Source organism: Manis pentadactyla, chromosome 14, assembly GCF_030020395.1.
Source record: "Manis pentadactyla isolate mManPen7 chromosome 14, mManPen7.hap1, whole genome shotgun sequence".
NCBI lineage: Eukaryota > Metazoa > Chordata > Mammalia > Pholidota > Manidae > Manis > Manis pentadactyla.
In genome coordinates, this window is record NC_080032.1 from 3,341,354 (window position 1) to 3,369,192 (window position 27,839).

At 48.8% G+C, this 27,839-nt stretch overlaps 2 protein-coding genes across 5 annotated transcripts in view; one reads left to right on the top strand and one right to left on the bottom strand.

Annotated features, from left to right (window-relative positions):
- Positions 1-1,446, bottom strand: part of CDC45 (cell division cycle 45) — a 29,970-nt gene extending 28,524 nt beyond the window's left edge. For 2 of the 4 annotated variants that reach the window (XR_008993885.1, XM_057492419.1), the window contains exons 1-2: positions 824-1,446; positions 641-700 (exon numbers count right to left, since the gene is read on the bottom strand). Coding sequence is in view for 3 of the 4 variants with exons in the window: in XM_057492419.1 (XP_057348402.1) it covers positions 641-700; positions 824-874 (111 nt within the window). In the remaining variant the exon portion in view is untranslated. The remainder of the gene's footprint in view (positions 1-640; positions 701-823) is intronic. The other 2 variants (XM_057492420.1, XM_057492421.1) reach the window with 2 other exon arrangements.
- Positions 1,447-1,607: 161 nt separating this feature from the next.
- Positions 1,608-27,627, top strand: UFD1 (ubiquitin recognition factor in ER associated degradation 1). The gene is made up of 12 exons (XM_057492424.1): positions 1,608-1,757; positions 4,908-5,040; positions 5,404-5,436; positions 14,088-14,209; positions 14,584-14,714; positions 16,965-17,037; positions 20,859-20,927; positions 21,744-21,809; positions 22,092-22,139; positions 22,854-22,942; positions 23,815-23,896; positions 27,508-27,627. Exons 1-12 carry the CDS (start codon positions 1,755-1,757, stop codon positions 27,580-27,582), a joined length of 924 nt encoding a protein of 307 aa, XP_057348407.1. The 5' UTR covers positions 1,608-1,754; the 3' UTR covers positions 27,583-27,627.
- Positions 27,628-27,839: the final 212 nt, after the last annotated feature.

The window sequence follows — 27,839 nt, forward strand, 5'->3', positions numbered from 1 at the left end:
GTGATAAAGTAAGATAAATAAATGTAAAGGAGAGACTAGGTGATAGGGAATGAGTGATCAAAGTGCCATTCTTCCAGCTTTGTGGAGTTTTTGAAAATTACCATAGGAAAACATTGGGAGAAAAAGCCGATCTCATTCCTCCGTCTTCTGCAAAGTAGTTCCTGACCTAAGGATGCACTGAATGCATGTAAAGATGGAGTCATGTGCAAAACGAAACCAGTGATCTTCCCTAATGGACTAAGGAATCCTGCATTTCCAGTATTGCTTACAACCCCCCTAGGCCCTCAGTTGTCACGGGTTCCTCGGTCTGAAACCTGACATTCGAGGAACCACCACAGGTCTACGGGCGTCTCCGGTGCATTCCTTTGCCTAGAGTATTGCAAAAACACCAGCTAGTCCCCCTGCCTTTTGCCCGGTTCTTCTCTAACCCACCCGGCACTGTCCTGCCAGGAGGGCGACCTCTCCCCAGCGTCCCGCAGAGGCGGCGGCAGCCCCCACCCCGGCTGGCGCTCTCACCCGACGGTGGCGCCGGCGGATCCCGGCCCCGCTGCCCACCCGCCCCGGTCCCTCCCGGCCCTGAGCCCTCGCCTCCGGCCCGCCTCCCGCCCCGGCCCCGCCCTCCCGGGTCCGCAGGGCTCACCTGAAGGACCTTGCAAGCGCACAGGGCGTCCACGTCCGAGGCCACGAAGAGAAGGACCCTCTGTGTCAAAGAGCGCTCCAGGTGAGCGCGGAGTTGGAACCCGGGCTCCTCCCACTCTCCCACGGCCGCCCCACCTCATCCCTTCCCCACGACAAGGCCTCGGGGTCCAAGAAAGGGGGTCACCTGGCTCTGCACCTCCTCGTAGAACTCCCTGCGGAAATCGGACACGAACATGGCCACGGTGACGGGACGCCCGGAGCTCGCTTACCCAGTCACACTAAGCCCCCGCGGCGGTCAAGGCTCCCGCCAAATCATGGCTCTTCCGATTGGCCCAGAGGCCAACCAATAGCTACTTAGTGTTCAGCGTTCCTCCTTTTTGATTGGGCTCTATTGGGGGCGGACACTAGTGCTCCACCATTCACGGATGGATCAGTTCGGCCCGCCCCCGAAAGAGCGCCATCCACAGGCAGGACGCAAACATCTTTGCGCACTTCTTTTGGACGCTCCTTTACCCAGAAATCAGGCGCTCGGCGGACATCTTTACTCTGGGAAGAGAAGCCTATAACTTCCACTGGAGTTCCGGGAAAAATAAACCTTTTTGCCACAAGTTGAATTCACTTACACATAGAAGGACGTCATCAACTTACGATTTCAGTAAATTCTCGGTCTAGGTCGAAGGGGGATGTGTACTTACTTCCGCCCAAGTCCTCCATGGCTGCCCCGAAGGCCGCGAGGACAACGTGCATTCTGGGTAGTGTAGTCAGTAAGGGGGATGGGCCCCACGAAATTCGTCTAGAGAGGAGCGCTCTCAAAATGTCATTTCAAATAATCAAAACTACTCGAGGAGACAACAAACTAGGACGGGGTATTTTAGCGGTCTTTCGTTTTTTTCCAGAGAAGTTTTAGATCCTAGCGACGTTACCTGGCGTTTTCTCTTTTGCAGCCGGGCCCTGTCCTGGGCGCCTCCCCCCGGGCCTGAGGCGCGGCACTTCCGGTGAGCCTTCCGGCGCGTCGGAGCGGCGGCGGCGGCGGCGGCTGTGAGGAGAGAGGGAACGCGAGCTCCCACCCAGACGTTCAGTGGGCGAAGCGGCGTGTGCTGGCAGCGGTGTCCGTCATGGTGAGCGCGGCCGGGCGGGCCGGGAGCTGGGGCTGGGCCGAGGCTCGAGGCCGACGCACGGTGTGCGGCCGGGACGGTCGCGGAGATGCCGAGTCACCCGGGCCGGGGGTGCTCCGGCGAGAGCCGGACGAGGCCCACGGGCGGCCCGGCTCGCGTCCGCTTATCCGGGTGTAATTCGCATTTCCTCGCAGATGGACATGAACTCTGAGGGTAGAAAGGAGCCTTGTGCGTATTTGTGTCTCCGCACGGGTCTCGCAAGTGCTGGACACGTAACAGGTTCCCATAAACACCAAATAATCGAAAGGGTGCTGGGGGAGAGGAGCAGAGTCGGGGGCCCCACGGAGAATGCCTGGGGGGGCTCAGCCCCGCCTCGCGTGTGGCGGTGCCCTCGGCGGTTCGAGCGCTTCAGGAAGATCAACAGGAGTAGCTAATATTTACGAGCGCTTTTTCCGTTGCACAGATTTTCTTTAAAACCTACCGCCCCTCGTTACGCCTTCTCTCTTCTGATCCCTGCGGTGCTTTGGAGACAAGGATAATCGTATCACTTTAACCGTGGGAAACCTGAGGTTAGAGAGCCAAGTGCAGGTTCCTTGGGGTCACAAAAGTGAGGAGTGCACATTTGAAGCCAAATGCGGCAGCCAAATTGCTCAGTCTCGTTACCGCTGTGCAGCATTGCCTCGGTGTCACCTTTTTTTGTAAAAACAAGGAATGATCATTACATTTTACCCCACGTATGTCGGTGTTGAATCTTACTTTTCTCAAATTCATCCCCTTAACAGACGTTGACTGCCCGACAGGTCTAGCTGATACGCCGGGTTTTGTATCAGGAACATTTTAAAGGAAACCCCATTGGACTCGGGGTAGCGAGGGTCAGATTAAGACCATCGTGAAAGAGCGTTTTCCTCTCTCACGTTACAAAGAGAAACATCATTGGGACGCTGCCTTTGGCTATTAAGTGATTCAGTAAACATTCACAGCAGTAGTTAATATTTGCTGATTATTTTTTAGTTCAACAGATTTTCCTTAACACCTACAGCTCCTCAATTATACCTTATCCCATTTAATTCCTACAATGCCTTGGGGGCAGGGGTGATTATCATCAGAATAATATATATAAATATATATTAAGTAGCCAAGAGGTGGGAAGAATCCACGTGTTGGGCAGTGGATGACTGGATAAGCAGAATGTAGTCTGTCCATTTAATGGAATATTATTCAGCCTGTCACGTGCTGTATGTATATAATATAGCCTGGGGAGCTCGGGGAGACCCCCACTGCTCTGTCTTCTTTCATCCAGAATCAGTGTTTCATCTCTTAGGCTTCTGGCTGAGATTTTGTTGAACAGTTCTGCAGCTTAAAAGAAGAAAGAGAGACAGGCTTGAAACTGCAATGCCAGAGCTCGAGGCTGAGGAGCCATTTGAGATTTAAGCAGGAGCAGGTTCTTTTCTGCCTCTTAGGAAGGCAGCTGATTCAGCCTGCCAGGTTTGGAATTGCTGGTGACCTGCCTTATCAGAGGCTGGCTTTCCCTCTGTTTCATGTATTTGGAGTCAAGTCAAGAAATACTAGTCTGTTGTGAGATTAAAAAAAAAAATGTAACAAAGTTTACCACCTTAACCATTTCGAAGTGTGCAGTTCAGTAGCGTTGAGTATATTCACATCACCGTGTAATGGGATCTCCAGACCTTTTTCATCTTATAAAACCAAAACTCTGTCCCCGTTAAACAATAACTCACCATTCCCCACCCCCCAGGCCCCAGCACCCAGCATTCTACTTTCTATCTCTACAAATCTGATTACTGTAGGGACCTCATATAAGTGGAATCATACCGTATTTGCCTTTTCGTGTCTGACTTTTTTCACTGAGCATAATGTCCAAAGTCATTTTGTTAAAGTCACATGTTAAAGCATGTGACAGGATTTTCTTTTTATATTAAAGCTGAATAATGTTCCATCATGCATGGATATATCATATTTTGTTTATCTATTTATGCGTCCATTGACAGATGGATTGTTTCTACCTCTTGGCTATTGTGAATAGTACTTCAGTAGACATGGGTGTACAAATATCTAAGACCCTGCTTTCAATTATTTTGGATATATGCCGCCTTTTTGGTTTTTTGAAGTGTCATAGTAATTGGAATTCTTTGAGAAGACCCCAAATTGCTATGTAACATGTTTTCTAAACCTCACTGTAATCCACTTTAAATGGATTTAATCCAGATTAAGAGCTGGGATCTACCTTTTTTGGTGGCACCATGTCTTGGCTTTACTTATAGATGGGAGGGAGTACCACAGTTCACCACAACATGTGAGCACATTGGAGGGGCACGAGTCTGGACCCCAGACGGAGCAGGACAGTTTCCTGGACCAAGGAAAGGATAGTCATGGAAGCCAGTGGAATGGATGCCAACGCGGCACTGCCTGGAATGCCAGTCCGTTTCGGGCTGACTCCCCTCTCCTGGCATTCAGGTTTCTGCGGAGCCCTTCCTGACCACCCGTTTAACAGAATTCCCAGCAGCTCTCTGTGCCTTACTCTCTCTTCCACGGAGCCTTCCGCACTGCCAGACACGCAGGCATTTTCTTTTGCTTGTTTCCCTTGTCTGGAATGTGGGCTCTGCCAGGCAGAGGTTGTCCTTGTTTCATTAGTGAGCAGACATCCCTCGAGTGCTGTTTCTCTCTTGCTTAGGTCAGATCCCAGCAGGCAGTGGGTGTACAATAAATAGTTGTTTTTTATGTTAACGAGAAGAGGAGAAGTGTTCTGGGCAGAGGACCCAGCCCAGCAGGGTTTCTAGAGGTGCAGGATATCGTGAGGCCAACAGTGACCAGTCTCTGAGGGGTGTGTGAGTGCGACCAGGATCTCTGGTTGGGGACTGGGGGTGGGTGTTGGCAGAGGTTACAGACAGGCTAACATGGCCAGTTCTGTATTTTACTAAGCTCACACCATCTAAAAACAGTGGAAACCAGAAGGGAGGGATGAGACTGGGTGTGGCAGAATGGGTTGAGATTTACTGGTCTTCTTGTAAGTCCATCAGGCTTTCTGTGCATCTTGTTCTTCATTTGACAGCGTTAACTGCTCGGGCCTGATTTGGCTTTTGGCATGAAGAAGCGTACCTTTGTTATGTTTTAACCGCAGCATTCCTTTTCTTCTAGTTTTCCTTCAACATGTTTGACCACCCGATTCCCCGGGTCTTCCAGAACCGCTTCTCCACGCAGTACCGCTGCTTCTCTGTGTCCATGCTTGCGGGGCCGAATGACAGGTCAGATGTGGAGAAAGGCGGGAAGAGTATGTGCTTGTTTCTATTTTGAATAGTACCCTTTCCTGCCCTCAGCTTACCGTCCCTCGCCTGTTGATGGGAGGGGGTACCACAGTTCAGTGCATGTGTAACCGGAAGCGAGTCAGTGAAAAGGCTGCTTGTCCCCGACAAGCCTACGGGGGGTGGGGTTTCTAAGTATGATTAGAGTTATGGCTAATAGCCATTTGGGTCCCCAAAATACATTACAGGAAGTAAAACTCTATGAAAGATCATTATGAGATTCTGGCTCCCCTACTAAACCCTATTTAATACTTTTTTTTAACATATAACAGAACGTCATTGTTCTCTCCTTTTTTTATTTTCTTAATATTTCTCAAATGTTCTTTCCACAGTAATCATGCCACCCTCGGCCCTCGATCAACTCAGTAAGTATTTTCCTTATGACTTGAAAACTGAGGTCATATAAGTAAGGGTTTCAGGCACTCAGCACAGGCTCCTTCGTCACGTCTTGTCTGGAATTGTCCCGAGAGGGTGTGTGCTGGGCTGGGAAGTCTGGGCCACCAGTGCCCCAGTGAGGTGCTGGCCAGGGGCTGCCAGCTGTCCAGGCTGGGGGCCAGGGAATGCTCAGCTCCAGGTTCCGCTCTGTGAAGGTGGTTTTCCATCCCTGCACCTGCCGACTTTTCTTAGATCCCAGAAGGTTCCAGTACCAGTGCTTTTCGTTGATGGGCAGCTGATGCTGTTGGCTGGGCTCGCTGGGCTTTTTCCTAAAGGACAGCAGTCTGCTCCCAAGAGGGGGCTGCGTGGAAGGATCTCATCTCCTCCCCAGATGTCTTTCCTCAGCTCCAGGCCTGGATTTCTGACCCCTCTGTCCCATGGCATCCATGCGTGTGGCACGCCAAACACCAAGTCTTTGTTTGCCCCAGAAGTTGCTCCTCCCCGTGGGCCCGGCCTCTTAACTGGGGTCAGGATGGCCTGTGGGCTGTGAGAGAAGCTGGTTCTTCCTCTTGCCCTGAGTTCATGTCCTGGGAGTGTTTGGATTCCTTAAGCCCCACCCACTGCACCTGGATACAACGCCAGCCCCTGGTGTAGTCATGGCCTTTTACGCTTGGGTAGTGTTTCTGGAGGCCAAGGAGGCTGCCAGCCGCCAGGTCCACATTTCATATCTGGTACATGTGGGCCGCGCTGTGGAAAAGGGTGGCTGGCTCTGGTGTCCTCCAGCTTGGGCTTTGAGCCTTGCCTGGCTCTGGACTAGTCACATGGCCTCTGAACTTCAGTGTCCTCATCTTTAAATGGGAACACACAGTGCCTGCTCATTAGAGCCTTCGTGTGGCAGGAGTACCCCCTCCTAGATGGAGCCCTGTGGTGTGAGCATAAACAGCCTCGTGATGCCAGTCGGAAGGAAGCGGTTGGGATTGTTGGACAGCAGCGGCAGAGGCCGCACCCAGGGGAGCCTTTATCTGGCCTCAGCCAGCTGGTGGGTGGACAGAGCCACAGGTTCCCAGCCCCTAGGCAACCCCTGCCATCACAGGGGAGGGAACAGAGCTGAGCTCCAGGTGTGATCACGGCAAAAGTGTCTGCGCAGTGACTTGGATTGGGACTGTTACTTAGGTCAGTGTTCAAACCTTTATAGGTCACAGGAAAAACTTCACGCAGGTGGAATCTTATAGGCAGTCCTAATTTAAAAGCAGGGTCACTCTTCAGGTTGGAGGAGGTCGGGTGTGGAGGGCCCAGGAACTCTAAGGTGCTTCTCTAAATCACCAGTTGCAGTTTAAGAACCACCAGATCGAGGACCACGTGGTGTTTTCCAGCTGCAAGAGTCTTGCACCCTTGGCTCAGGTCTGATGCAGTTTGCCTTGACCTGCAGTGTTGCACTCCCCATTGGGGGGAATTAGAGCCATTATACGGCTTGGGGGTGCCCTGGGGACGGAGGGGCTGGGCTCTGGGTTCTTGGCGAGTGTGCTGCCAGCATTCAATGCCTCTCGGCGGTGGAGGGACATTCATGCTCACTGCTTCCTCCACCGTGCCGAGGCACTTCCTGGGGCTTCCCCAGCTCTGGCTTCCTGCCCAAGCTTGTTACCTGAGCTGCAGCCCAGAGTTTTTAGGGGGCTCTCAGAAGGAGTCTGCTATACCTCCTGCTGCTGGGCAGAGTGTGCCTAAACTGCCAGGCTCAAGTGGACCTCACGGTGTGCCCAGTGGTGGGCCAGCTGCCTGTGTTGAGTCCTGGCATCTCCACTCCTGGGTTCTGTGGAGCTGGGCGTGTTGTCAAACCTGTATGTCTCAGTTCCTTGTGGATATAGGGGTAATGATAATACCTACCTCGCTGTGCCTAGAAGGCCACCTGAGGGCCTGGCATATGGTGAATGCTGGTGCTACATCAGTCTTCCCAGAGCCTGGCACTCCTGGGTCCTGCCTCACATGACCAGCCTGTCCGATGCCTCTTGCACTCTTGGGCCGGCAGGCCAGGAGCCCTATTCAAGTGATCCGGCCCACCCTGCGCCTCACCTCAAGGACCGCTAGACTGGTCCCACCCTTAGGGTATCCTGTCCCCTGCCCCGTCTTGCCTATTTGCCATCCATTCCCAGCCTGGCTAGGCTCCCTTTCCCCTGCACCTTTGCTCAGGCTGCTTCTTGTCCTGAAATTTCCTACCTAGGCCCCCTGACCGCTGCCTCCTGCCCTGCCCACCCCAAAGCCACTGTGTCTGGGACCTTTGTTTGTGTTCTTTCTCACCTCTCCAACGAGAAACCTTTGAAGGCAGGGATTTTGCCCAGTACATGTTTGGCACTTAGATTATTTGTGAATAAATTAAATAATCACTTTTTAAGGTATGATTGATATACACTCTTATGAAGGTTTCACATGAAAAAACAATGTGGTTACTACATTTACCCATATTATCAAGTCCCACCCACACCCCAATGCAGTCACTGTCCATCAGGGCAGCAAGTTGCCAGACCATGTCCCTTCTCTGTGATACACTGTTCTCCCCATGATCCCCCCACACCATGTGTACTAAACATAATACCCCTCAGTCCCCTTCTCCCTCCCTCCCCACCCGCCCTCCCACACCCCTCCCCTTTGGTAACCTCTAGTCCCTTCTTGGAGTCTGTGAGTCTGCTGCCATTTTGTTCCTTCAGTTTTGCTTCATTGTTATACTCCACAAATGAGGGAAATCATTTGGCACTTGTCTTTCTCTGCCTGGCTTATTTCACTGAGCATAATGTCCTCCAGCTCCATCCATGTTGTTGCAAATGGTGAACACTTTGTTTTGGTGAAGGATTTGTTTCTTTTGGCCAAATAGTATTCCATTGTGTATATGTACCACATCTTGTTTATCCATTCGTCTACTGATGGACACTTAGGTCGCTTCCATATCTTGGCTGTTGTAAAAAGTGCTGCGATAAACATAGGGGTACATATGTCTTTTTGAATCTGAGAAGTTGTATTCTTTGGGTAAATTCCAAGGGGTGGTGTTCCTGGGTCAAATGGTATTTCTGTTTTTAGTTTTTTGAGGAACCTCCATATTGCTTTCCACAATGGTTGAACTAGCTTACATTCCCACCAGCAGAGTAGGAGGGTTCCCCTTTCTCCACATCCTCACCAGCATTTGTTGTTCTTAGTCTTTTCGATTCTGGCCATCCTTACTGCTGTGAGGTGGTATCTCATTGTGGTTTTAATTTGCATTTCCCTGATGATTAGTGATGTGGAGCATCTTTTCATGTGTCTGTTGGCCATCTGAATTTCTTCTTTTGAGAACCATCTCTTCATATCCTCTGCCCATTTGTTAATCATGTTATTTGCTTTTTGGGTGTTGAGGCGTGTGAGTTCTTTATATATTTTGGATGTTAACCCCTTGTCAGATATGTCATTTACAAATATATTCTCCCATACTGATGCCTTTTTGTTGTGTTGATGGTGTCCTTTGCCATACAGAAACTTTTTAGTTTGATGTAGTCCTATGAGTTCGTTTTTGCTTTTGTTTCCCTTGCTCGAGGAGATCCATTCAGGAAGAAGTTGCTCATGCTTATATTCAGGAGATGTTTGCCTATGTTGTTTTCTAAGAGTTTTATGGTTTCATGACTTACATTCAGGTCTTTAATCCATTTCAAGTTTACTTTTGTGTATGAGGTCAAACAATAATCCAGTTTCATTCTCTTTCATGTAGTTGTTCAGTTTTGCCAACACCAGCTGTTGAAGTGGCTGTCATTTCCCCATTGTATATCCATGGCTCCTTTATCATATATTAATTGACCATATGTAGTTGGGTTTATATCAGGGCTCTCTAGTCTGTTCCATTGGTCTATGGGTCTGATCTTGTGCCAGTACCAAATTGTCTTGATTACTGTGGCTTTGTAGTAGAGCTTGAAGTTAGGGAGCGTAATTCCCCCTGTTTTATTCTTCCTTCTCAGGATTGCTTTGGCTATTTGAGGTCTTTTGTGGTTCCATATGAATTTTAGGATGATTTTCTCTAGTTCATTGAAGAATGCTGTTGGTACTTTGATAGGAATTGCATTGAATCTATAGATTGCTTTAGGCAGGATGGCCATTTTGACAATATTAATTCTTCCTATCCATGAGCATGGGATGAGTTTCCATTTATTGGTATCTTCTTTAATTTCTCTACAAGAGTGTCTTGTAGTTTTCAGGGCATAGGTCTTTTACCTCCTTGGTTAGGTCTATTCCTAGATATTTTATTCTTTTTGATGCAACTGTGAATGGAATTGTTTTCCTAATTTCTCTCTCTGCTAGTTCATTGCTAGTGTATAGGAATGCCACAGATTTCTGTGTATTAATTTTGTATCCTGCAACTTTGCTGAATTCAGGTATTAGATCTAGTAGTTTTGGAGTGGATTCTTTAGGGTTTTTTATGTACAATATCATGTCATCTGCGAACAGGGACAGTTTGACTTTTTCCTTGCCAATCTGGATGCCTTTTATTTCTTTGTGTTGTCTGATTGCCGTGGCTAGGACCTCCAGTACTATGTTGAATAGAAGTGGGGAGAGTGGGCATCCTTGTCTTGTTCCCGCTCTTAAAGGAAAAGCTTTCAGCTTCTCGCTGTTAAGTACGATGTTGGCTGTGGGTTTGTCATATATGGCATTTATTATGCTGAGGTACTTGCCCTCTATACCCATTTTGTTGAGAGTTTTTATCATTAATGGATGTTGCATTTTGTCAATTGCCTTTTCAGCATCTGTGGAGATGATTATGTGGTTTTTGTCCTTTTTGTGTATGTGGTGGATGATGTTGATGGATTCTTGAATGTTGTACCATCCTTGCATCCTTGGAATAAATTCTACTTGATCATAATAGATGATCTTTCTGATGTATTTTTTAATTCAGTTTGCTAATATTTTGTTGAGTATTTTTGCATCTATGTTCATTAGGGATATTGGTCTGTAATTTTCTTTTTTTGTGGTGACTTTGCCTGGTTTTGGTATTAGAGTGATGCTGGCTTCATAGAATCACTTCATAGAATGAGTTTGGAAGTATTCCCTCTTCTACTCTTTGGAAAACTTTAAGGAGGATGGGTATTAGGTCTTCACTAAATGTTTGATAAAATTCAGAGGTGAAGCCATCTAGTCCAGGAGTTTTGTTCTTAGGTAGGATTTTGATTACCAGTTCAATTTTGTTGCTGGTAATTGGTCTGTTCAGATTTTCTGTTTCTTCCTTGGTCAGCCTTGGAAGGTTGTATTTTTCTAGAAAGTTGTCCATTTCTTCTAGGTTATCCAGTTTGTTAGCATATAATTTTTCATAGTATTCTCTAATAATTCTTTGTATTTCTGTGGTGTCTGTAGTGATTTTTCCTTTCTCATTTCTGATTCTGTTTGTGTGTGTAGACTCTCTTTTTTTCTTGATAAGTCTGGCTAGGGGTTTATCTATTTTGTTTATTTTCTTGAAGAAGCAGCTCTTGCTTTCATTGATTCTTTCTGTTGTTTTATTCTTCTTGATTTTATTTATTTCTGCTCTAATCTCTATTATGTCCCTCCTTCTACTGCCTTTGGGCCTCATTTGTTCTTCTTTTTCTAGTTTCATTAATTGCGAGTTTAGACTGCTTATATGGGATTGTTCTTCTTTCCTGAGGTAGGCCTGTATTGCAATATACTTTCCTCTTATTATGGCCTTTGCTGAGTCCCACAGATTTTGCAGTGTTGAATTATTGTTGTCATTTGTCTCCGTATATTGCTTGATCTCTGTTTTTATTTGGTCATTGATCCATCGGTTATTTAGGAGCATGTTGTGAAGCCTCCATGTGTTTGTGGAATTTTTCATTTTCTTTGTGTAATTTATTTCTAGTCTCATACCTTTGTGGTCTGAGAAACTGGTTGTTACAATTTCAGTCTTTTTGAATTTACTGAGGCTCTTTTTGTGGCCTAGTGTGTGATCTATTATTGAAAATGTTCCATATGCACTTGAGAAGAATGTGTATTTGCTGCTTTTGTGTGTAGAGTTCTGTATATGTTTGTTAGATCCATGTGTTCTAATGTGTTGTTCAATGCCTCTGTCTCCTTACTTATCTTCTGTCTGGTTGATCTGTCCTTCAGAGTGAGTGGAGTGTTGAAGTCTCCCAGAATGAATGCACTGCATTCTATTTCCCCTTTTAATTCAGTTAGTATTTGTTTCACATATGTAGGTGCTCCTGTGTTGGGGGCATAGATATTTATAATGGTTATATCTTCTTGTTGGATTGACCCCTTTATCATTATGTAATGTCCTTCTTTGTCTCTTGTGACTTTCTTTGTTATGAAGTATATTTTGTCTGATACAAGTACTGCAACTCCTGCTTTTTTTCTCTATTAGTTGCATGAAATATCTTTTTCCATCCCTTCACTTTTAGTCTGTGTATGTCTTTGGGTTTGAAGTGAGTCTCTTGTAGGCAGCATATAGTTGGGTCTTGTTTTTTTATCCATTCAGTGACTCTATGTCTTTTGATTGGTGCATTCAGTCCATTTACATTTAGGGTAATTATCGATAGGTATGTACTTATTGCCATTGCAGACTTTAGATTCATGGTTACCGAAGGTTCAAGGTTAACTTCCTTACTATCTAAGAGTCTAACTTAACTCACTTAATATGCTGTTACAAACCCAATCTAAGGGTTCTTTTCTTTTTCTCCTCCTTTTTCTTCCTCCTCTATTCTTTATTTATTAGGTGTCATATTCTGTACTCTTTGTCTATCCCTTGATTGACTTTGGGGATTGTTAATTTAATTTTGCATTTGCTTAGTAATTAGCTGTTCTACTTTCTTTACTGTGGTTTTATTACTTCTGGTGACAGCTATTGAACCTTAGGAACACTTCCATCTATAGCAGTCCCTCCAAAATAGACTGTAGAGATGGTTTGTGGGAGGTAAATTCTCTCAGCTTTTGCTTGTCTGGTAATTGTTTAATCTCTCCTTCAAATTTAAATGATAATCTGCCGGATAAAGTAATCTTGGTTCCAGACCCTTCTACTTCATTGCATTAAATGCATCATGCCACTCCGTTCTGGCCTGTAAGGTTTCTTCTGAGAAGTCTGATGATAGCCTGATGGGTGTTCCTTTGTATGTGATCTTATTTCTCTCTCTGGCTCCTTTTAATGGTCTGTCCTTATCCTTGATCTTTGCCATTTTAATTACTATATATCTTGGTGTTGTCTTCCTTGGGTCCCTTGTGTTGGGAGATCTGTGGATCTCCATGGCCTGAGAGACTATCTCCTTCCCCAGATTGGGGAAGTTTTCAGCAACTACCTCCTCAAAGACACTTTCTATCCCTTTCTCTCTCTCTTCGTCTTCTGGTATCCCTATAATGCGAATATTGTTCTGCTTGGATTGGTCACACAGTTCTCTCAGTATTCTTTCATTCTTAGAGATCCTTTCTTCTCTCTGTGCCTCAGCTTCTTTGTATTCCTCTTCTCTAATTTCTATTTCATTTATTGTCTCCTCCACCGTATCCAACCTGCTTTTAATACCCTCCATCGTGCTCTTCAGCAATTGGATCTCTGATCTGAATTCATTCCTGAGTTCTTGGATGTCTTTCCGTACCTCCATTAGCATGTTGATGATTTTTATTTTGAACCCCCTTTCAGGAAGAGTCGTAAGGTCCATGTCATTTAAATCTTTCTCCGAAGTTATATTAATTTTACTCTGGACCAGGTTCCTTTGGCGTTTCATGTTTGTATATGGCGCCCTCTAGTGTCCAGAAGCTGTACTCTGGAGCTGCTCAGTCCCTGAAGCAATGTCAGGGGTCACAGGGGAGCGGTACTGGTGCCTGGGGGGAGGAAAGAGCTGTTCCCCGCCACCCGGCTGCTGTGCCTGTCTCCACTGCCTGAGCCAGTGGGCCGGTCACACAGGTGTAAGTTTTTGCCCCAGAGCAGCCGGATATGGATCCCTGCTTTCCACAAGCAGCTGGAATCTCAGTCTCTCCAGGAACTCTGTATTAACTTTCCAACCCTGTAATCATGAGAGTATCATGAAAGCACCATGAAATGTAGGTTTGATCTCCGGAGCTAGGTATTCAGCAGTCCCAGGCCTTCCACTCCCTCCCTGCTCCGTTTCTCTTCCTCCTGCTGGTGAGCTGGGGTGAGGGAGGGGCTCGGGTCCCGGGAGCCACAGCTCTGGTACGTTACCCCGTTCCCTGAGGTCTGCTCTTTTCTCCAGGTGTGTGCAGTCTGGCACAGTCCTCTTTCTTGTTGCTCTCTCAGGAGTAGTTGTATTAATTGTATTTTCGTATGATATGCGGTTTTAGGAGGAAGCCTCTGTCTCACCTGTCATGCCGCCCTCTTTAATCCCAGTCTCCACTCCTTAATCACTTTTTAAAATAGAGAATTCAGAAAATCACAAGTATAAGCAGGTGGTATGTGCCTGAGTCACCGGACGTTCCTGAATCCCTCTGGGCCTAGTGCTGTGTTCTCATAGGGAGCGTGGCGGCTGGTGGTGGCGGACCAGGGGCCAAGCACTGCATGAGTCTGAGTGCTTGCCTGGGGGGCCAGGCTGTGTGGCGCCATGGTGGGCCCCCAGGGAGGTTGCTCTCCAGGCAAGCCCCCTGGGGAACAGGGTTTCTCTCCTTCACAGAAGCCTTGCCTTGGCCTCTCTCTCTTCAGGCCGACTCAACATTACCTACCCCATGCTCTTCAAACTAACCAACAGGAACTCAGACCGCACGACGCACTGCGGGGTACTGGAGTTTGTGGCAGACGAGGGCATCTGCTACCTCCCACACTGGGTGAGTGGGGAGTCCCTGCCTCTGGAGGGCGGGCCTGTCTGGGGGTTGGGGCCTCATAGCTGGGAGCTGGCGGCTGATGCCACCCCTCTTACCCTGCCCGCAGACTCTAAGAGGCTGGCAGAGACCTCGTGCTGCAGCGACTGACCTCCATAGCCCCCTCATTGGCCTTCTTCCTGCCATGTCTTTAATTCACTAGCTCCTTTTTTCTTTCCTGACATCAAATCACAAATTATCTGTCCCCAAACCCTTGTCTCAGGCTCCTTTTCCAGGTCCCCAAAGAAGAGGCCCTGTGAATGTGGGACCCTGGCCTGCCTGGCTTGCTCATACTGGTCTCCTGACCCCAGGAGCCTCTCACCGCCCTCTTCTTCCTCTAGATGATGCAGAACTTGCTGTTGGAGGAAGGGGGCCTGGTTCAGGTGGAGAGTGTCAACCTTCAAGTGGCCACATACTCCAAATTCCAGCCCCAGAGCCCTGACTTCCTGGACATCACCAACCCCAAAGCAGTGTATCCTTCTGAGACAGGAGGGCTCTGGACAGAGGTTGGGGTACTGGCAGTCCATAAACAACCAGCACTCTCCTGAGTGTGCGCCTACTTTGGGAACCACATGTTTGTGATTGAAGTCATGATTTGAGAATTTCACTGTACATCAGCAGGTCCACCATGGCTCCTAGGCCAGGGCATGCTGGGCGCTCTGGGGGTCTCTTCTGGGTGCTGCCCAGACACTGCCTCGCAGGCAAAGGGGAGTCCTTCCTTTGAGTGTACTGCCTGTGACAGCTGGCACGAAGCCCAGTGTGTCCTGGTGCGGGGGGGTTTGCCAGTATGTGTGTAAGCCCCCAACCCTGCGTGGCCCCTGGTGGCTCAGCTCAGCCATGAACTTGTCACACAACCTCACCTTTTACCCAGACTGAGGGCTTTTCCCTTCAAACCTGTGGGGAGCATTGGCTTAGTACATTTACTGTCTCAGCAAGAGAAAAGCAAAGGTTTTAGGTTCTAGTGATTTTTGATATGTTCTCTGAATGTAAACCAGACGTGTGTGTTTATAATTTAGGGAATGACCAGTGGAGGTGAGGGGTGTGCTGTGTGGGGGCTACCATCAAGCTCTAGCTTAGGAGCCCCCATTTGGCTTGGTGAATCATTAGGGTGGTCACTCCACTATCTATTTTTAAAAATTCATGCTTGAAAAAAAACAGTTGAACCCAGGCAGGTGGACAGTGTAAAAAGCTGCCTCTACCCTCCCTGCTGTGCACTGAACTGCAGCCCCTCCCAGGAGCAGGGTGCTGCTGGCCAGGTCCTGGCCATGGGGAGCTATGCTGCGTCCTCTGCTGGCTCTGGACAGATGTGCTGACCCCTGTGGGGTTGGGTCTGGACATGGTGGGCGTTTAGGGCACTGGGCTCACAGCAGTCAGTGGAGGCTCCCTGTCCTGCAGGCAAGATGGGGTCCTGTGGCAAGATCTGGTTAGCTTGTCCTTCAGAGCCCTGCCTGCCAGTGCCCGGGACTGGGGTCTGCCACTGACCATAGCCTCTCGTGACCCTCTCTCTGGATTTTCATGTATTGTGGTGCAGACTCACTGGATTGCTTTCAGAGGCTCTTTCTGTGGACATAGTTAATGTGTTAGTGCCTGGAGGAGTCACGTTCATCAGCTTAGAGGCAAGTTGGTGTCCCTGGTCTGGCTGATGGTCCAGATAAAGCAGGGAGCAGCAAATGCCGAGCTCAGAGCCACTATACAGGAACTGTCTCCTCCCTCAGGGGCTGAGTGGGCTGGTTCCGACAGCTTGGATGGACCCTGCTGCACAGGCTCACTCAGAGGAGTCCAGGGAAGAACACCCATGTGGTGTGGCATCTCAAGCAAGGACGCAAACAACGTGCCACACAAGGCCTTTTTCACCAAGCTGTTCTCACCCTGGAAGGCCGGCGGGCTCAGAAGGGAGGCTGGACAGCCCAGCTCCTCCACCCTTAGCCCTCTGAGGTTCTCACCGGGCATGCCAGGTCACAGTGCCGAGTTCTGAGGCCATGTGGTGTTTGACCTTTCTCTTTAAAATAATTCTGTAAATTGGTTGAAGATGACATGGTTAAAATATTCCATGTGACTCAGCACTATTTCCTTGCCTGGGCATTGTGGTTATTCAGTTCTTAATAATTTATTACTACTTTTCACTATAAAAAGGGTTTACAGGTTACTTTTTCCTTTTTGATTTTTGTTTTTTTAATACTCATTTTGCAACATACCCCTAAATTGGGTTACTGCCTGAAAGAACAAAAGTGTACATGAGAACATCTTTGAATTTTGAGAACATTTTGAAGGGATCTATTATGATTCATTTAATCTTTTTGTCTCTGTGCTCCCATAGGATTTTTTACATCAGCTTGTTGAGGTATAATTTGCATACAATAAAATGCATTGTATACACCTTATAACCAGAATGTTTCCATCTTCCTAAAAGGCCCTGTGCCCTTTCCCAGGTATCCCAGCACCTTTCAGCTGCTCCAGGGATGCGGCCCTGGCCAGTCTTTGCTGTTGTGCTCTCCCTCAGCACTGCTGTGGGTCCCCACGTTACTGAGTGTAGTTCATTCGTTCTTACTGCTGAGCAACATCGTGCTGTGCAAAGCGTGTGTCAGGGCCAGCCCGGTGCGCATCGATCTGGGACAGATCTGGGACATCGATCTAGGACAGAGCCCGTCTGAGCCCTCGTGGAGACTTGTTTACATTTGAGGTGCCCATCCTGCCATGTTTCCTTGACAGTGTGTGTCTGCAGGTTAGAAAATGCTTTGAGAAACTTTGCCTGTCTGACCACCGGAGATGTGATTGCCATTAACTACAACGAGAAGGTGAGTGTCTCAGCTGTGGGACCAGCTCAGTGCGGGACACCTGCAGTGTCCGTTCTGGTGTTGGAATGGGGGTTCTTTTTAAGCTGAGTATGCCTGGCTTTTATCAGTTGATGACTACCTACTGTTTGCATTTTAAAATTTTTGTGGGTTCATACTTAGTACAAAGCCCTGTACTAAATGATTCAGCAACTCTGTTGTGAGAATTGATTGATTGCATTTATTGAGTGAGCTTCATGCTATCAGTCATATGTCTGTGTACCATGACGGTGAGGCTGCTGATCTGCCTCCATTAGAAAGGTCTTCACTGGATATATAACCAGCTAAGCCCTTTGCTGGGCTATGTGGGAACACAGAAATGAACCTGCCTGGGTTCTTGTCCTTGGAATTCGCTCCCTTAGAAACAGACAGGCACTGCACTGCACTCGGAATGAGGTGGGGCACTCTGGAGACAGGGCCTGGCTTTGCCTGAGGACACCTGGGGTCACCTCTCCTCATGGGAGCCCACGTCCTCTTCCTCCTGTTTTCTTTAGCTTTGCTTTTCCTTTGTCAGCTCCTTTGGGCTTGAGCCTCTTGACACAATCTTTCCTGTCTGAGCGCCACTTAACATTCATCCATGATTCCATGCTTCATAGATGTCTAGATGTAGACATTATAGGTGTAAAGTGAAGTGCCATCTCTCATCCTCCATTTCCCATTCATTTCATGTGTAACTGACACAGAATTCAGGATGGCATCTACCTCCCTGTTGCCCATGGCAACACGTTTGAGAGGAGATATGACAGTGGGTGGACCTGCCCCTTGGGCCACAGGCCTGGAGTGCAGTAGTGAGGGTGCCCTGAGGCGATGGGCCCTCCCAACTGCTGCCAGGGCGGACCTCCTGGTGTGTAGGAGTGACCACAGACCCAGTCTGGCTTCCCCTGCGGCCCCTTTTGGCTCCCTCACAGACTCTCCTGTCCCCTTGGGGGCTGTGGCCTCACAGCCGGGAGCAGGAGCCTACCGGGCGGCCAGTGCCTCCCCCAGGATCAGGAGGCCAGCGCTCCTCAGGTCGCTCTGGGGACCCAGTGTATCCTCTGACACATTCCTTCTTGCTGAGCTGCCTCTTACTGAGGAGCCTAACTTTTCAATATTGGGGCTTTGTATTTTTTCATAAACTAAGTTTTGTTCCCTTTAGCTTTGTGGGGACATTATAGATGTTGCCTATCTTAACTGAATACTTGAAGCTTTCATAATTAATTATAGGCAGCCTTGATGTTTTTGTTCTTAAAGTAGTAAGTAATGCTGACAATCCCAACTGGTGAGAAAAGGTAATACTGAAGTTTCTGCACTGACAGAGAAGGTGAGTTACATAGATATGTGTGGAAGTGAAATGCATGTTTGGACTTCCACTTTTGGAAAGGTGGAAAACTAGATACTCTGAAGGGTCCTTCTGATAAACACAGTTAAATCAGGATAAGATCTAGGTTATTAATGCATTGTTGCTCACAAAAGACAAGAAGTTTTTCATAATCTTTCAGCCGGGGCTTCCTGAGCAAACGGCCATGTGAGTGCTGTGGTGGGAGCTGAATCAGAGGCTTCCTCATTAAACTGAGACCTGAAAGAGACTAATAAAGACCCAGGGACAGGTGTCGTCCTCATCCCAGGAGAGGAAACCCGAATTCCTCATGGGAAAATCACTCCCAGTTTAGTTAGGGATTGCTGTCGGCTGAGCAAACAGGAACTAAGAAGAACCACCAGACACCCAGAAGAAGACAAGAGCAGATTAGACCCTCCCAGGGATCAGTATTGGGATTTTCAGGTGCAGATATGAAATAATGATTCATAAAATGTTCAAAAAGTTTTAAAAAATGGAATCATAAAATGCAGCTTCAACAGAAGACTGTCAGAAATAACCAGGAAGATCTGAAAAACAGTCACAGTTAGACAACAGCTGACAATTAACGAAATGAAAAGTTCAATCTGGAGAAATGACTTAGAATTCTGCACAGAGAAGCCAGGCAGTGAGCAAGAGAGGGAGGTGGTGGACATACTGAGGAAGTCAGACATACTCCATGAAATCCCAGCAGGAGGCGATGGATGAGCAGTGAGGTTGTGAAGCAATAGTAAGTGAGATGTTTGAGAATGGGCCATCAACCCATAGTTACAGGAAGTGTGACACATCAAACATGAGAAGTTACAGATACCAAATACCAGGTACAGAGAGGTAAGTAGAGAGAAAAGACGATACTGATGGAAAAATGGCAAATAGTGGGGCCTCTGAGTAGCAGCCATTGTAGCAGAAAAGAGCAGACCGCCTTCAGAGGCTGAGAGAAAGTAACTGTCACCACAACTATCATTAAAGAAGGAGGGCGGATCGCAGTATTTTCAGACCAGCCATACCCAGGAGACTTTATTACCAGTGGAACTTCAAAAACACGAGCTTCAGGACCATACATTTCTTAGAAGGAAAGACAGGGTTGCCAGAAGGAAGGGCGACCAAATACACTGGAAGTGGGAAGTAAGTCTTGGTGGCTCCTGCAGTGTGAAGCAGAGTGACGCGCTCTATAAGAGGCTTAGGAAGGACATCTGAAATCCTGGAGCAAGTCTAGAGAGTTGTTTATAATTAAAGTGTTCTCTATTTACAATTCAATAATATTAAGCCCATAAAAATAACTGAAAGCTCTACTTATTTGTTGGATGTTTACAAACAGTTTAAATTAGTTTTACATAGTGTGATAACACAAAACACAAAATGTCATATAAGTATTTATGTGTACCACATGTTTATCCTAGTATTTTTATTATACTGTCTTGCTGTATTTTTCTTTTCTAGTTCTAGTTTTGCACTACTGTTAGTTTTATAACCCACTAATTAGCTGTAACTTGCAGTTTGAAAACTACTATCAAGAAACCCAAACATGTCTCCCTGGAGCCATGCATAGGAATTTCATAGCAGCGTTGTTAGTGATAGCAGAGCCACTGGGGCAGCCCAGGGGTTGATTGGAGAACTGATAGTACATCCATACAGTGACATCAGGCAGGGAAAGTTGGGCAGTTGGTGGCTCAGGTAGGCCAATGCCCCATGAGGGTGTTGTGCAGCCCCTGGGACTGTTAGGAATGAAGAAACCTGTAAAAACAGACTGGGCACATTGAGCCTTCTCACTTTACTTTGGTGTCCCTCCCACTCACATGCAGGGTTTTCTTAATGGTGGGACTCTTCGGACTATTCAGTGTAAAAGCAAGACATACTCTAGGCAAAAATGAAGCCTGAAATGCTGCAGGAAAAGGTAGATCCCACCACTTTTAGTTCCTGTTCTTCATACTTATGTATGTTTTTTACATACATGAGATCCGCCTTGACACACAGCAACATAACTGGTTTTTAATGTCTTATTGGCTGAATAGTATTCCACTGGTGATGGTTGTTTATATATATGAATATTGATTTAACTGATCTATGGATAGGCATTTGGGGGTATACACTGTTATTAGCAGTGTTGGAGTGAACATTCTCAGTTTTCTCTGTGGATATTTAATTATTTACTTAGAATAAATTCCTATAAGTGAACTTTCTGGGATTAAGGTTGTGAGTATTGTTTGCAATTTGAAGCATACCTACCTTGTCTGATTTGAGCCACTTAGAACAGTCTGTGCTGAGTGATGAACAGGCGTCAAAGAGGCCCAGCCCACAGCTCCACTGTTGCAGCAGGAGGTGCGGGTGGGCAAGGGTGTGGTGGCGAGTGATGGGTCTGCAGCAGCCAAGTCGGGAGCTGTGGTGACGTGAACAGGGACAGCCCCAGTGCTGCCGTGAAGCCGGCCAATCGATGTCTGTGTTCTCCCCACAGATCTATGAACTGCGGGTGATGGAAACCAAGCCTGACAAGGCTGTGTCCATCATTGAGTGCGACATGAACGTGAGTGGCTTTGTTGCTTGCAGTGCGTTCAGGCAGGGAAAGATGGGCAGTTGGTGGCTCAGGTAGGCCAATGCCCCATGAGGGTGTTGTGCAGCCCCTGGGACTGTTAGGTGAGAGGGGAAAATGAGGCCAGAACATCTAGGGGCTGCTGGCTATGTGATCTATCTCAGGGCAAGTGGTCGTGGCAGAGTGGGTGCCAGTTCTGGGACTGCTGTATCTGCCAGCATGTCAGACCTGCCGAGGAGGGGGTGTTCTCAAATGCTAAGTAAGTGTGCTCACTTCTGAGTGAGAAGGACCTCCGAGTGCCCACAGCAGCCTAGGGGAGCTCCAGGGAGTGACACTAAGAGAAAAGGCCAATCCCAGAAGGTTACATTCTGTCTGGTTCCATTTATATAGAATTCTTGGAATTGGCAAGACTTTGGAAATGGAGGACAGAGCAGGGGTTGCCAGGAGGTAGGGAAGCAGAAGACCAGGAGAGAGGCGAGTGTGGCTGTAAAAGGATAACAGATGTTGGAGCCAATCAGTACCTCAGGGTGGGTGCACTGACCTTCACTCGTGATAAAACTGAGGGTTTAACATAACAGAAGCAAGTGTAAAGCCGAGAAATGTGAACAGGACAGCTGGATCATACTAAAAGGGCAATACTGTCATTCTATGAGATGTCACCGTTGGGAGACCTGGCAGACTATACACAGGCTCTCTGTGCCGTTTTAAACCATGTGGAAACCTACAGTTGTCTCAATTCAGAACCGAAAAGCTAAGGAAACCTAAGTGCCCCCAGGTCTCAGAATGGTATTTTTCATCTTGGGAGCACAGGTGGACTTTGATGCTCCTCTGGGTTACAAAGAGCCGGAGAGACAAGTCCAGCATGAGGAGTCCACCGTAAGTCGTCGCCCAGCGCTGCTCCCTGCCCCGCATGGTCTGCCCTTACCTCGCAGGGAGGGAGTGTCCTCGGTGTGCGCTGACAGCTGGCCCGTGAGTGGCCGCTGCTGGGGCCACATGGCCACAGTCCCTGCTTCTATTCCAGCCCTGCTCCCAGGGACAGTGTGTCCCAGCTCTTGAGGTGTGGGGACATTAGTGACAATGAGAGGCACAAGAGAGGAGCTGGGGTGTCCCTGCTGAGAAGCTCATTTCCCATTTTTTTTGTCCCCGCTCCCCCGTCAGGAAAGTGAAGCTGACCACAGTGGCTATGCTGGAGAGCTGGGCTTCCGTGTGAGTACCAGGCCCTACATCTTACTTCCGTGTTCCTGCCCTGTCCAGCCTCATGGCAGCCCAGGGGTCTCAGCAGGGATTGGGTCTCTTGTGTCCATACACACGTGTCTCTGGCCCTTTCTCAGTACATGGCACTTGTCACACTCCTGGAAACCTAACTCTGTGAGGCAGTCTGATGTATTCATCTTTTTAAAAATTTCCGACCTAGCAGAAAGCCAGAATAGTATAACACACACACGTCCTTCATTTAGATTCACCAGCGTTACCACATTTGCTTTATCTCTAAGAGCGTGTTCTCTTTTCTTTTGCCTGTGCTGTTGGAAAGTAAGTTGCAACATGATTTTCCAGCCAGGCTCTCTTCAACGGGTGGAGACAGCTAGTGTAAGGGCACTGGGGTGCTGGGAGGGATGGAGGAGGCAGGACAGGAAGGCTGACCAGTTGCCACAGAGGCCTTGGCCCTTCCACAAGTCCCTGTGCTGGGTGGCCCTACAGAGGCCAGGGCCAGACCTTCCACCCTGTCACTGCGGCTGCCCATGGGGGGGGGGGGGGCGTGGCTGTCCTTGGGCTAGGGGGCTGCTTTCAGCTCACAGCAGTCCCGTGAGGGCTGGACAGTGTGTGGCTGTCCACACTGCAGCAGCTGGCAGTGAGGGCTTCAGGCCGCAGGGGTCTCTGGCTCCTGACCTGGTGCACGCACTCTCCTGCCTGCCCGTCTAGGCCTTCTCCGGCTCTGGGAATAGACTGGATGGAAAGAAGAAAGGTGTAGAGCCCAGCCCTTCCCCCATCAAACCTGGAGACATTAAAAGGTGGGTCTGCCCTCGCCGTACTTCTTCCCATGCCTAGTCCCCCTCCAGGGAGTCTGCACCAGAGTCCTGGGGTGTGGGGGTGGCCTTCCTGGAGCTGTGGGGACCAAGCCCAGATCAGGGAGGCTGGTGGGGTAGATGAATGGCCCCCTGCCTTCCCTTTTTGGCAGGAGCCTCACGGGGGTCATTGTTTTCCAGGGGACATGTGTCCATGCCTTTCCCCTCCATTCACCAAGCCTCTCCCCAGGACCACTTCAGGTTAGCCTCCACCTGTCCCCAAGTGGCACCTGATCAGCTCTCCTATGTGGAACCTTTCTGGTTCCTGTTGAGTAATGTGCCCACTTGCTGTTTTATGATTTCAAGTAATTGATTAAGTCATGTGATTTCAACCTTCTTCCAACAGGAGACAGGAGCTGCTATACTTACATGTTTCTGTTGTTGGTCCAGGGACCTCAGAGCAGATCCCTTGCTCTGGTGGCTATCATGGAGGTGGCAGGAATGAGATGTGTCCCCAGTCTGCTGAGTGTGTGAGAGTAGGGGAATGCTGGAGGCGGGGTTCGCCCAGTCTCCTGAGGAGGGCTGTGAGTGTGGCCCTCCCGGGTCTGCGGGGCTGGCAGGCTGGCTGCCAGGAGAGCCCTCACCGCAGGCCAGGCCCTGCGTCTGCCCGCCCCTCCCAGCTGCCTTCTGGTTTCCTCCAGGAGGGATGCTGGGACCACCAGAGGGCTGGCCCAAGGTCAGGGTGGGGTGCAGCAATGTACACATCATGGGAGTCTCCAAGAGGACCCTTGGCTGTCCTGCTTGCCTCTCTCTGGATTGTCAAAAATGAATTTTTATTTTTTCCTGGGACTAACATTTCTCTTCTATTTTCTTTACAGAGGAATTCCCAATTATGAATTTAAACTTGGTAAGATCACTTTCATCAGAAATTCACGTCCACTGGTCAAAAAGGTTGAAGAGGTGGGTTTTTTTAATTGGTAATGAGCAGTTTTATTTGCTAGTGATGACTGGTGAGGTCTCAGTATTTCCGTCATCTCTCTCCCATTCCTGGGGCTCTCCTTGCCCTGGGGGCCTTGAGTGTCCTGTCGAGGTGGTGCGGGGGTGTGCACTGGCCTGGTGCCACCTAGTGATGGCAGTCACCAGGTAATGTGACTTGCTGGCTCTCAGAGCCCCTGCCGAGGGCCAGGCCCATGCTGAGTGCCTTACACTTCACCATCGGACCCGGGACGGTCCCACGAGGCAGCTGTTGTCATTGCGTCTTTACAGACACATGGAGGCCAGGGCACCGAGAGCCCAGGGGCAGAGCTCCTGATCATGGCATGGCCACCTGTGTGCCACCACACTCCAGAGTGGCCTCTGCTGAGACCTGAGGAGAGTGGCACCCCGAAGCCTGGGAGTTCCCTGCGGCAGGAGGGGAAGGCTACAGGCGGGGCAGGAGGGGTTGGCAAAGAGGGGCTTCTGCCTGGAGGGTGCTGGAAAGTGTCTCAGCACACTCCACTGTTCCCTCATGGGACTGTCCCGGGTCTGATGGTGAAGTATAAGGCACTCAGCGTGGGGCCTGCCTTTAGCAGAGGCTCTGACAGCCAGGATGTCAGATTACCTGAGACGCACCACTTTACCACTTCCTTTCCTTAAGGCCACACCTCTTGGGGACCTTGGGTGGGAGGGGCCGCTGGACACGCCAGTCCCCAGCTGCTTCCGGGCTGCAGGACTATCCCCAGCCCCTCCTGACGCCTGAACCCTTCCCCTCTGCCTTGGGGTGGTTGGGGATAGAGACCACTGAGCTGTCTACACACCCCGTGCCCCCCGACAGCCCCTCCTAACTTAATGTTCCTTAAACTGACACGGTGTTGGGGAAGTCCCAGGTATGGAGGAACAGGTGTGGGCCCCAGGCAGACCTCACCCTCCAACTTTTGAGGCCCCTCCTAGGCCTTTGCCAGCTATGGGCCAGGCCACAGCTTGCTGAGTGACCTCTGCAGGGTATGCCCTCCAGGCTGACTTGTCACCTGACTGCCGGAGACACTGGGGAGGGAGGGGGAGGCTGGCGCTCCAGCTGGGCTGTTTTATCTGGAAGTATTCAGGGGGGAACGTGATGGAGACGGGACTGAGTAGAGCACGTGTGTAGCTCTGCTCCATCCTGAAAGCCCACTAAGCTGTGGTTCAAGGTAAGAAGGTAGTAAAGACAGTGAGAGGAGCGAAGGCGACTGCAGCAGTAGCGGGAAGCCCCAGAGCAGCTTGGCAGCGGCGTGCTGACCTGGCTGTGGGGAAAGCCAAGCGGCAGTCTAGTTTAGAAAGTAGAGCTCTGAAGGGCACCTCTGGGAACAGGGGGTAAAGAAGAGATGTCTGCCACTGCCACAAAGCAGTTAGAACCACACTGTCTCCCCTCACCCACTGGGGTTGTACCTCCCTGATGCAAGAAGGCTGGAGGCTTGTCTTCTGGAAAAGGATTTAGCAGGGCCCTAGGCTGGGGCCGTCAGCTCAGTGGATGGAAGGACCAGACTAAAAGAGGAGTGACAGTTTGCCACCCTTGGTGTCCCCAGCTGCTTGGCTTCCAGACCCTGGAAGGCAGGCTCTCTTCGTTGCAGTCTGAGGGACGTTCTCTGGACAGTCTGATGAGGCCTGAGGAATGTCCCAGCCAGCTCGCCCCAGGGCAGAGACTGCAGTTGGAAAGTTTCCAGTGCCAACATCCAAATCCTAGGGGTTATGAAAGAGATTAGAGAAACCAGAGGGGCAGAACTCATCAGGGAACTCGTTTCCCCAAACTGAAGGGCACACATTTGCGGATCAGAAGGCTCACTGAGCGTCTGGCCCGGTGAATACAAATAGCCTGAAGTCGAAGCCAAGAAAGGATTCTCAAAGTTCCCAGAAGGAGGGAACTAATGCCACAGATCAAGAATGGCACGGGAGGGCCATTCTGATGCAGGCCCTAGTCTCAAGGGGCTTAATAGGGCACCGGAAGCTAGGAGACAGTGGAGCAGTGTCCTTAAAATCTGAGAGGAAACTATCTTAGAAATTCTGTACCCAACTCTTACAGGATAAATCATACGCTCCCAAATTTCAGTGTTGAAGCCTTTACCCTTAGCACCTCAGAATGTGACTATTTTTGGAGATACGACCTTATAGCGGTGATTCTGTTAAAGTGAGGCTATCAGGGTACCCCTAGTCCAGTCTGGCTGGTGCCCTGACAGGAAGAGGAGAGCTGGACACACAGAGGAGTGGCCACAGGAACACAGTGAGAAGACACCTGTCTGCATGTCGAGAAGAGAGGCCTTAGAAGAAACCAAAATTGAGGGCACCTTGATCTTGGAACGCTAGCTTCCAGAAGAGTGAGAAGATAAATTTCTGTTGTGTGAGGCCCTCAGTCTGTGGTGCTTTGTTGCTATAGCTCCATCAGTTCAACACAAACCAACCTGCCAGTGAATCATGTAAAAGTAGACAAAGATACTTTCAGACACATAGGATTTCACAAAAAGGCATTCATCTTGCACCCTTTCTCAGGAAGTTCCCTACTAAAATGAAGGAATAAGGTAAAAATCAGGAAGTGCAGCCGCACAGCCAGGTGCAGCACTGGGAGGATGCCCAGTACAGGCAGGGCAGCTGGGAGACACCTTCACACAGGTCTGGTGGGACACCTGCTGTCATTGAGTCTGGGCGGTGGAGAGATGCCAGACAGTTACAGGCAGCAGGACAAACGGTAGGCTCTGCAGGAAAGGAAGGCTGAAAATGGGTCAGCCCGCGGGAGGTGCGTTTACACAGATCCACCATGGAGACTCTGCACAGGCCTTGTGGGAGGTACCCCAGCTGCCTTAGGTGAGAGTCGGGGAGTGTGAAGTCGTCCGTAGGTAGGCCTCCAACTGATGAGTAGTACAGGCCCATAAAAAGGTAACTGCTGTTTTCAAGGATTCAGGACAAACAAGCCCTCTTCTGCTGGTGGGAGCATAGCGTGATAGAATGTTTCTGAGGGTTGGTCAGTGGTCATAGATTAAACGCCTTGAAATATGTGCAGTCATTTTATCAAGGAATCCACTTAAAGGAAAAAGTCAGAGCTGTGTGCAGAGACATGAAGCTGCTCACCACAGCGATTTAAAATGCTGCACGTAGGAAAGTGACACCCAGCGGTGGGGGACCGTCCCTGCCATGGGCTGGAACCTCTGTAGCCTACAGAGTGCACAGGCGAGTCCATTGGCGAGAGAATTGAGTATGAAAGTAGTTTATATAAACATACAGAAAAGTAGCTGGGAATGTTAATTTTGGGTGGTGTAGTTAGGTGACTTTTCTCTTGGGGGCGTATTTTATATTTTTTAATTGAAAATGTGATGCTTATGCAAAAGCATATACATTCAACCTGAGAATAAAGGCTGTGGTAGAGGCATAGCTGTGATTGTGTGGTTTTGTTTCTCAAATCAGTAGATTATGTTTGATGGTTTGTATGTATATTTCAAAGACATTTCTTATTATAAATAATGTGGAAATGAGGAAAATGGGTAGATGGCATGTGAGTCAACAGAATGAAGGCTTTATTCTGAACCCCCAAGGAGTTTCTGAAAACAGTATTTTATTTTCACACGTAGGATGAAGCTGGAGGCAGATTCGTTGCTTTCTCTGGAGAAGGACAGTCATTGCGTAAAAAAGGAAGAAAGCCTTGAGTTGGGACTGTTGGCTGATGGGAGAATAAAATACTTGCAACATGATGGCTTTTAGTTATTTTCTCTGAGGGGGATGAGGCTATCTCAGAGGTGCCCTTTCACTTTAGGTTTGTTTACAGTTACCTAAGAATTACTGAGTCTGACCTGGAAGTGGAACAGCAAGACTTCAAGGTTAATTTGGGGAAAAAGAAAGCTGTTTCAGGTCCAGCAGGCAGCCACCTCCTCACTTTCTGCCCTCAGGGGTGCTCTCACTGCCC

What these genes read in the sequence shown, in the direction of transcription:
- UFD1 (XM_057492424.1), top strand. An exon ending in TGTGGAGAAAGGCGGGAAGA is followed by an intron (nt 5,041 to 5,403) that starts GTATGTGCTTGT and finishes TTCTTTCCACAG; the next exon opens with TAATCATGCCACCCTCGGCC. An exon ending in CCATTAACTACAACGAGAAG is followed by an intron (nt 17,038 to 20,858) that starts GTGAGTGTCTCA and finishes TTCTCCCCACAG; the next exon opens with ATCTATGAACTGCGGGTGAT.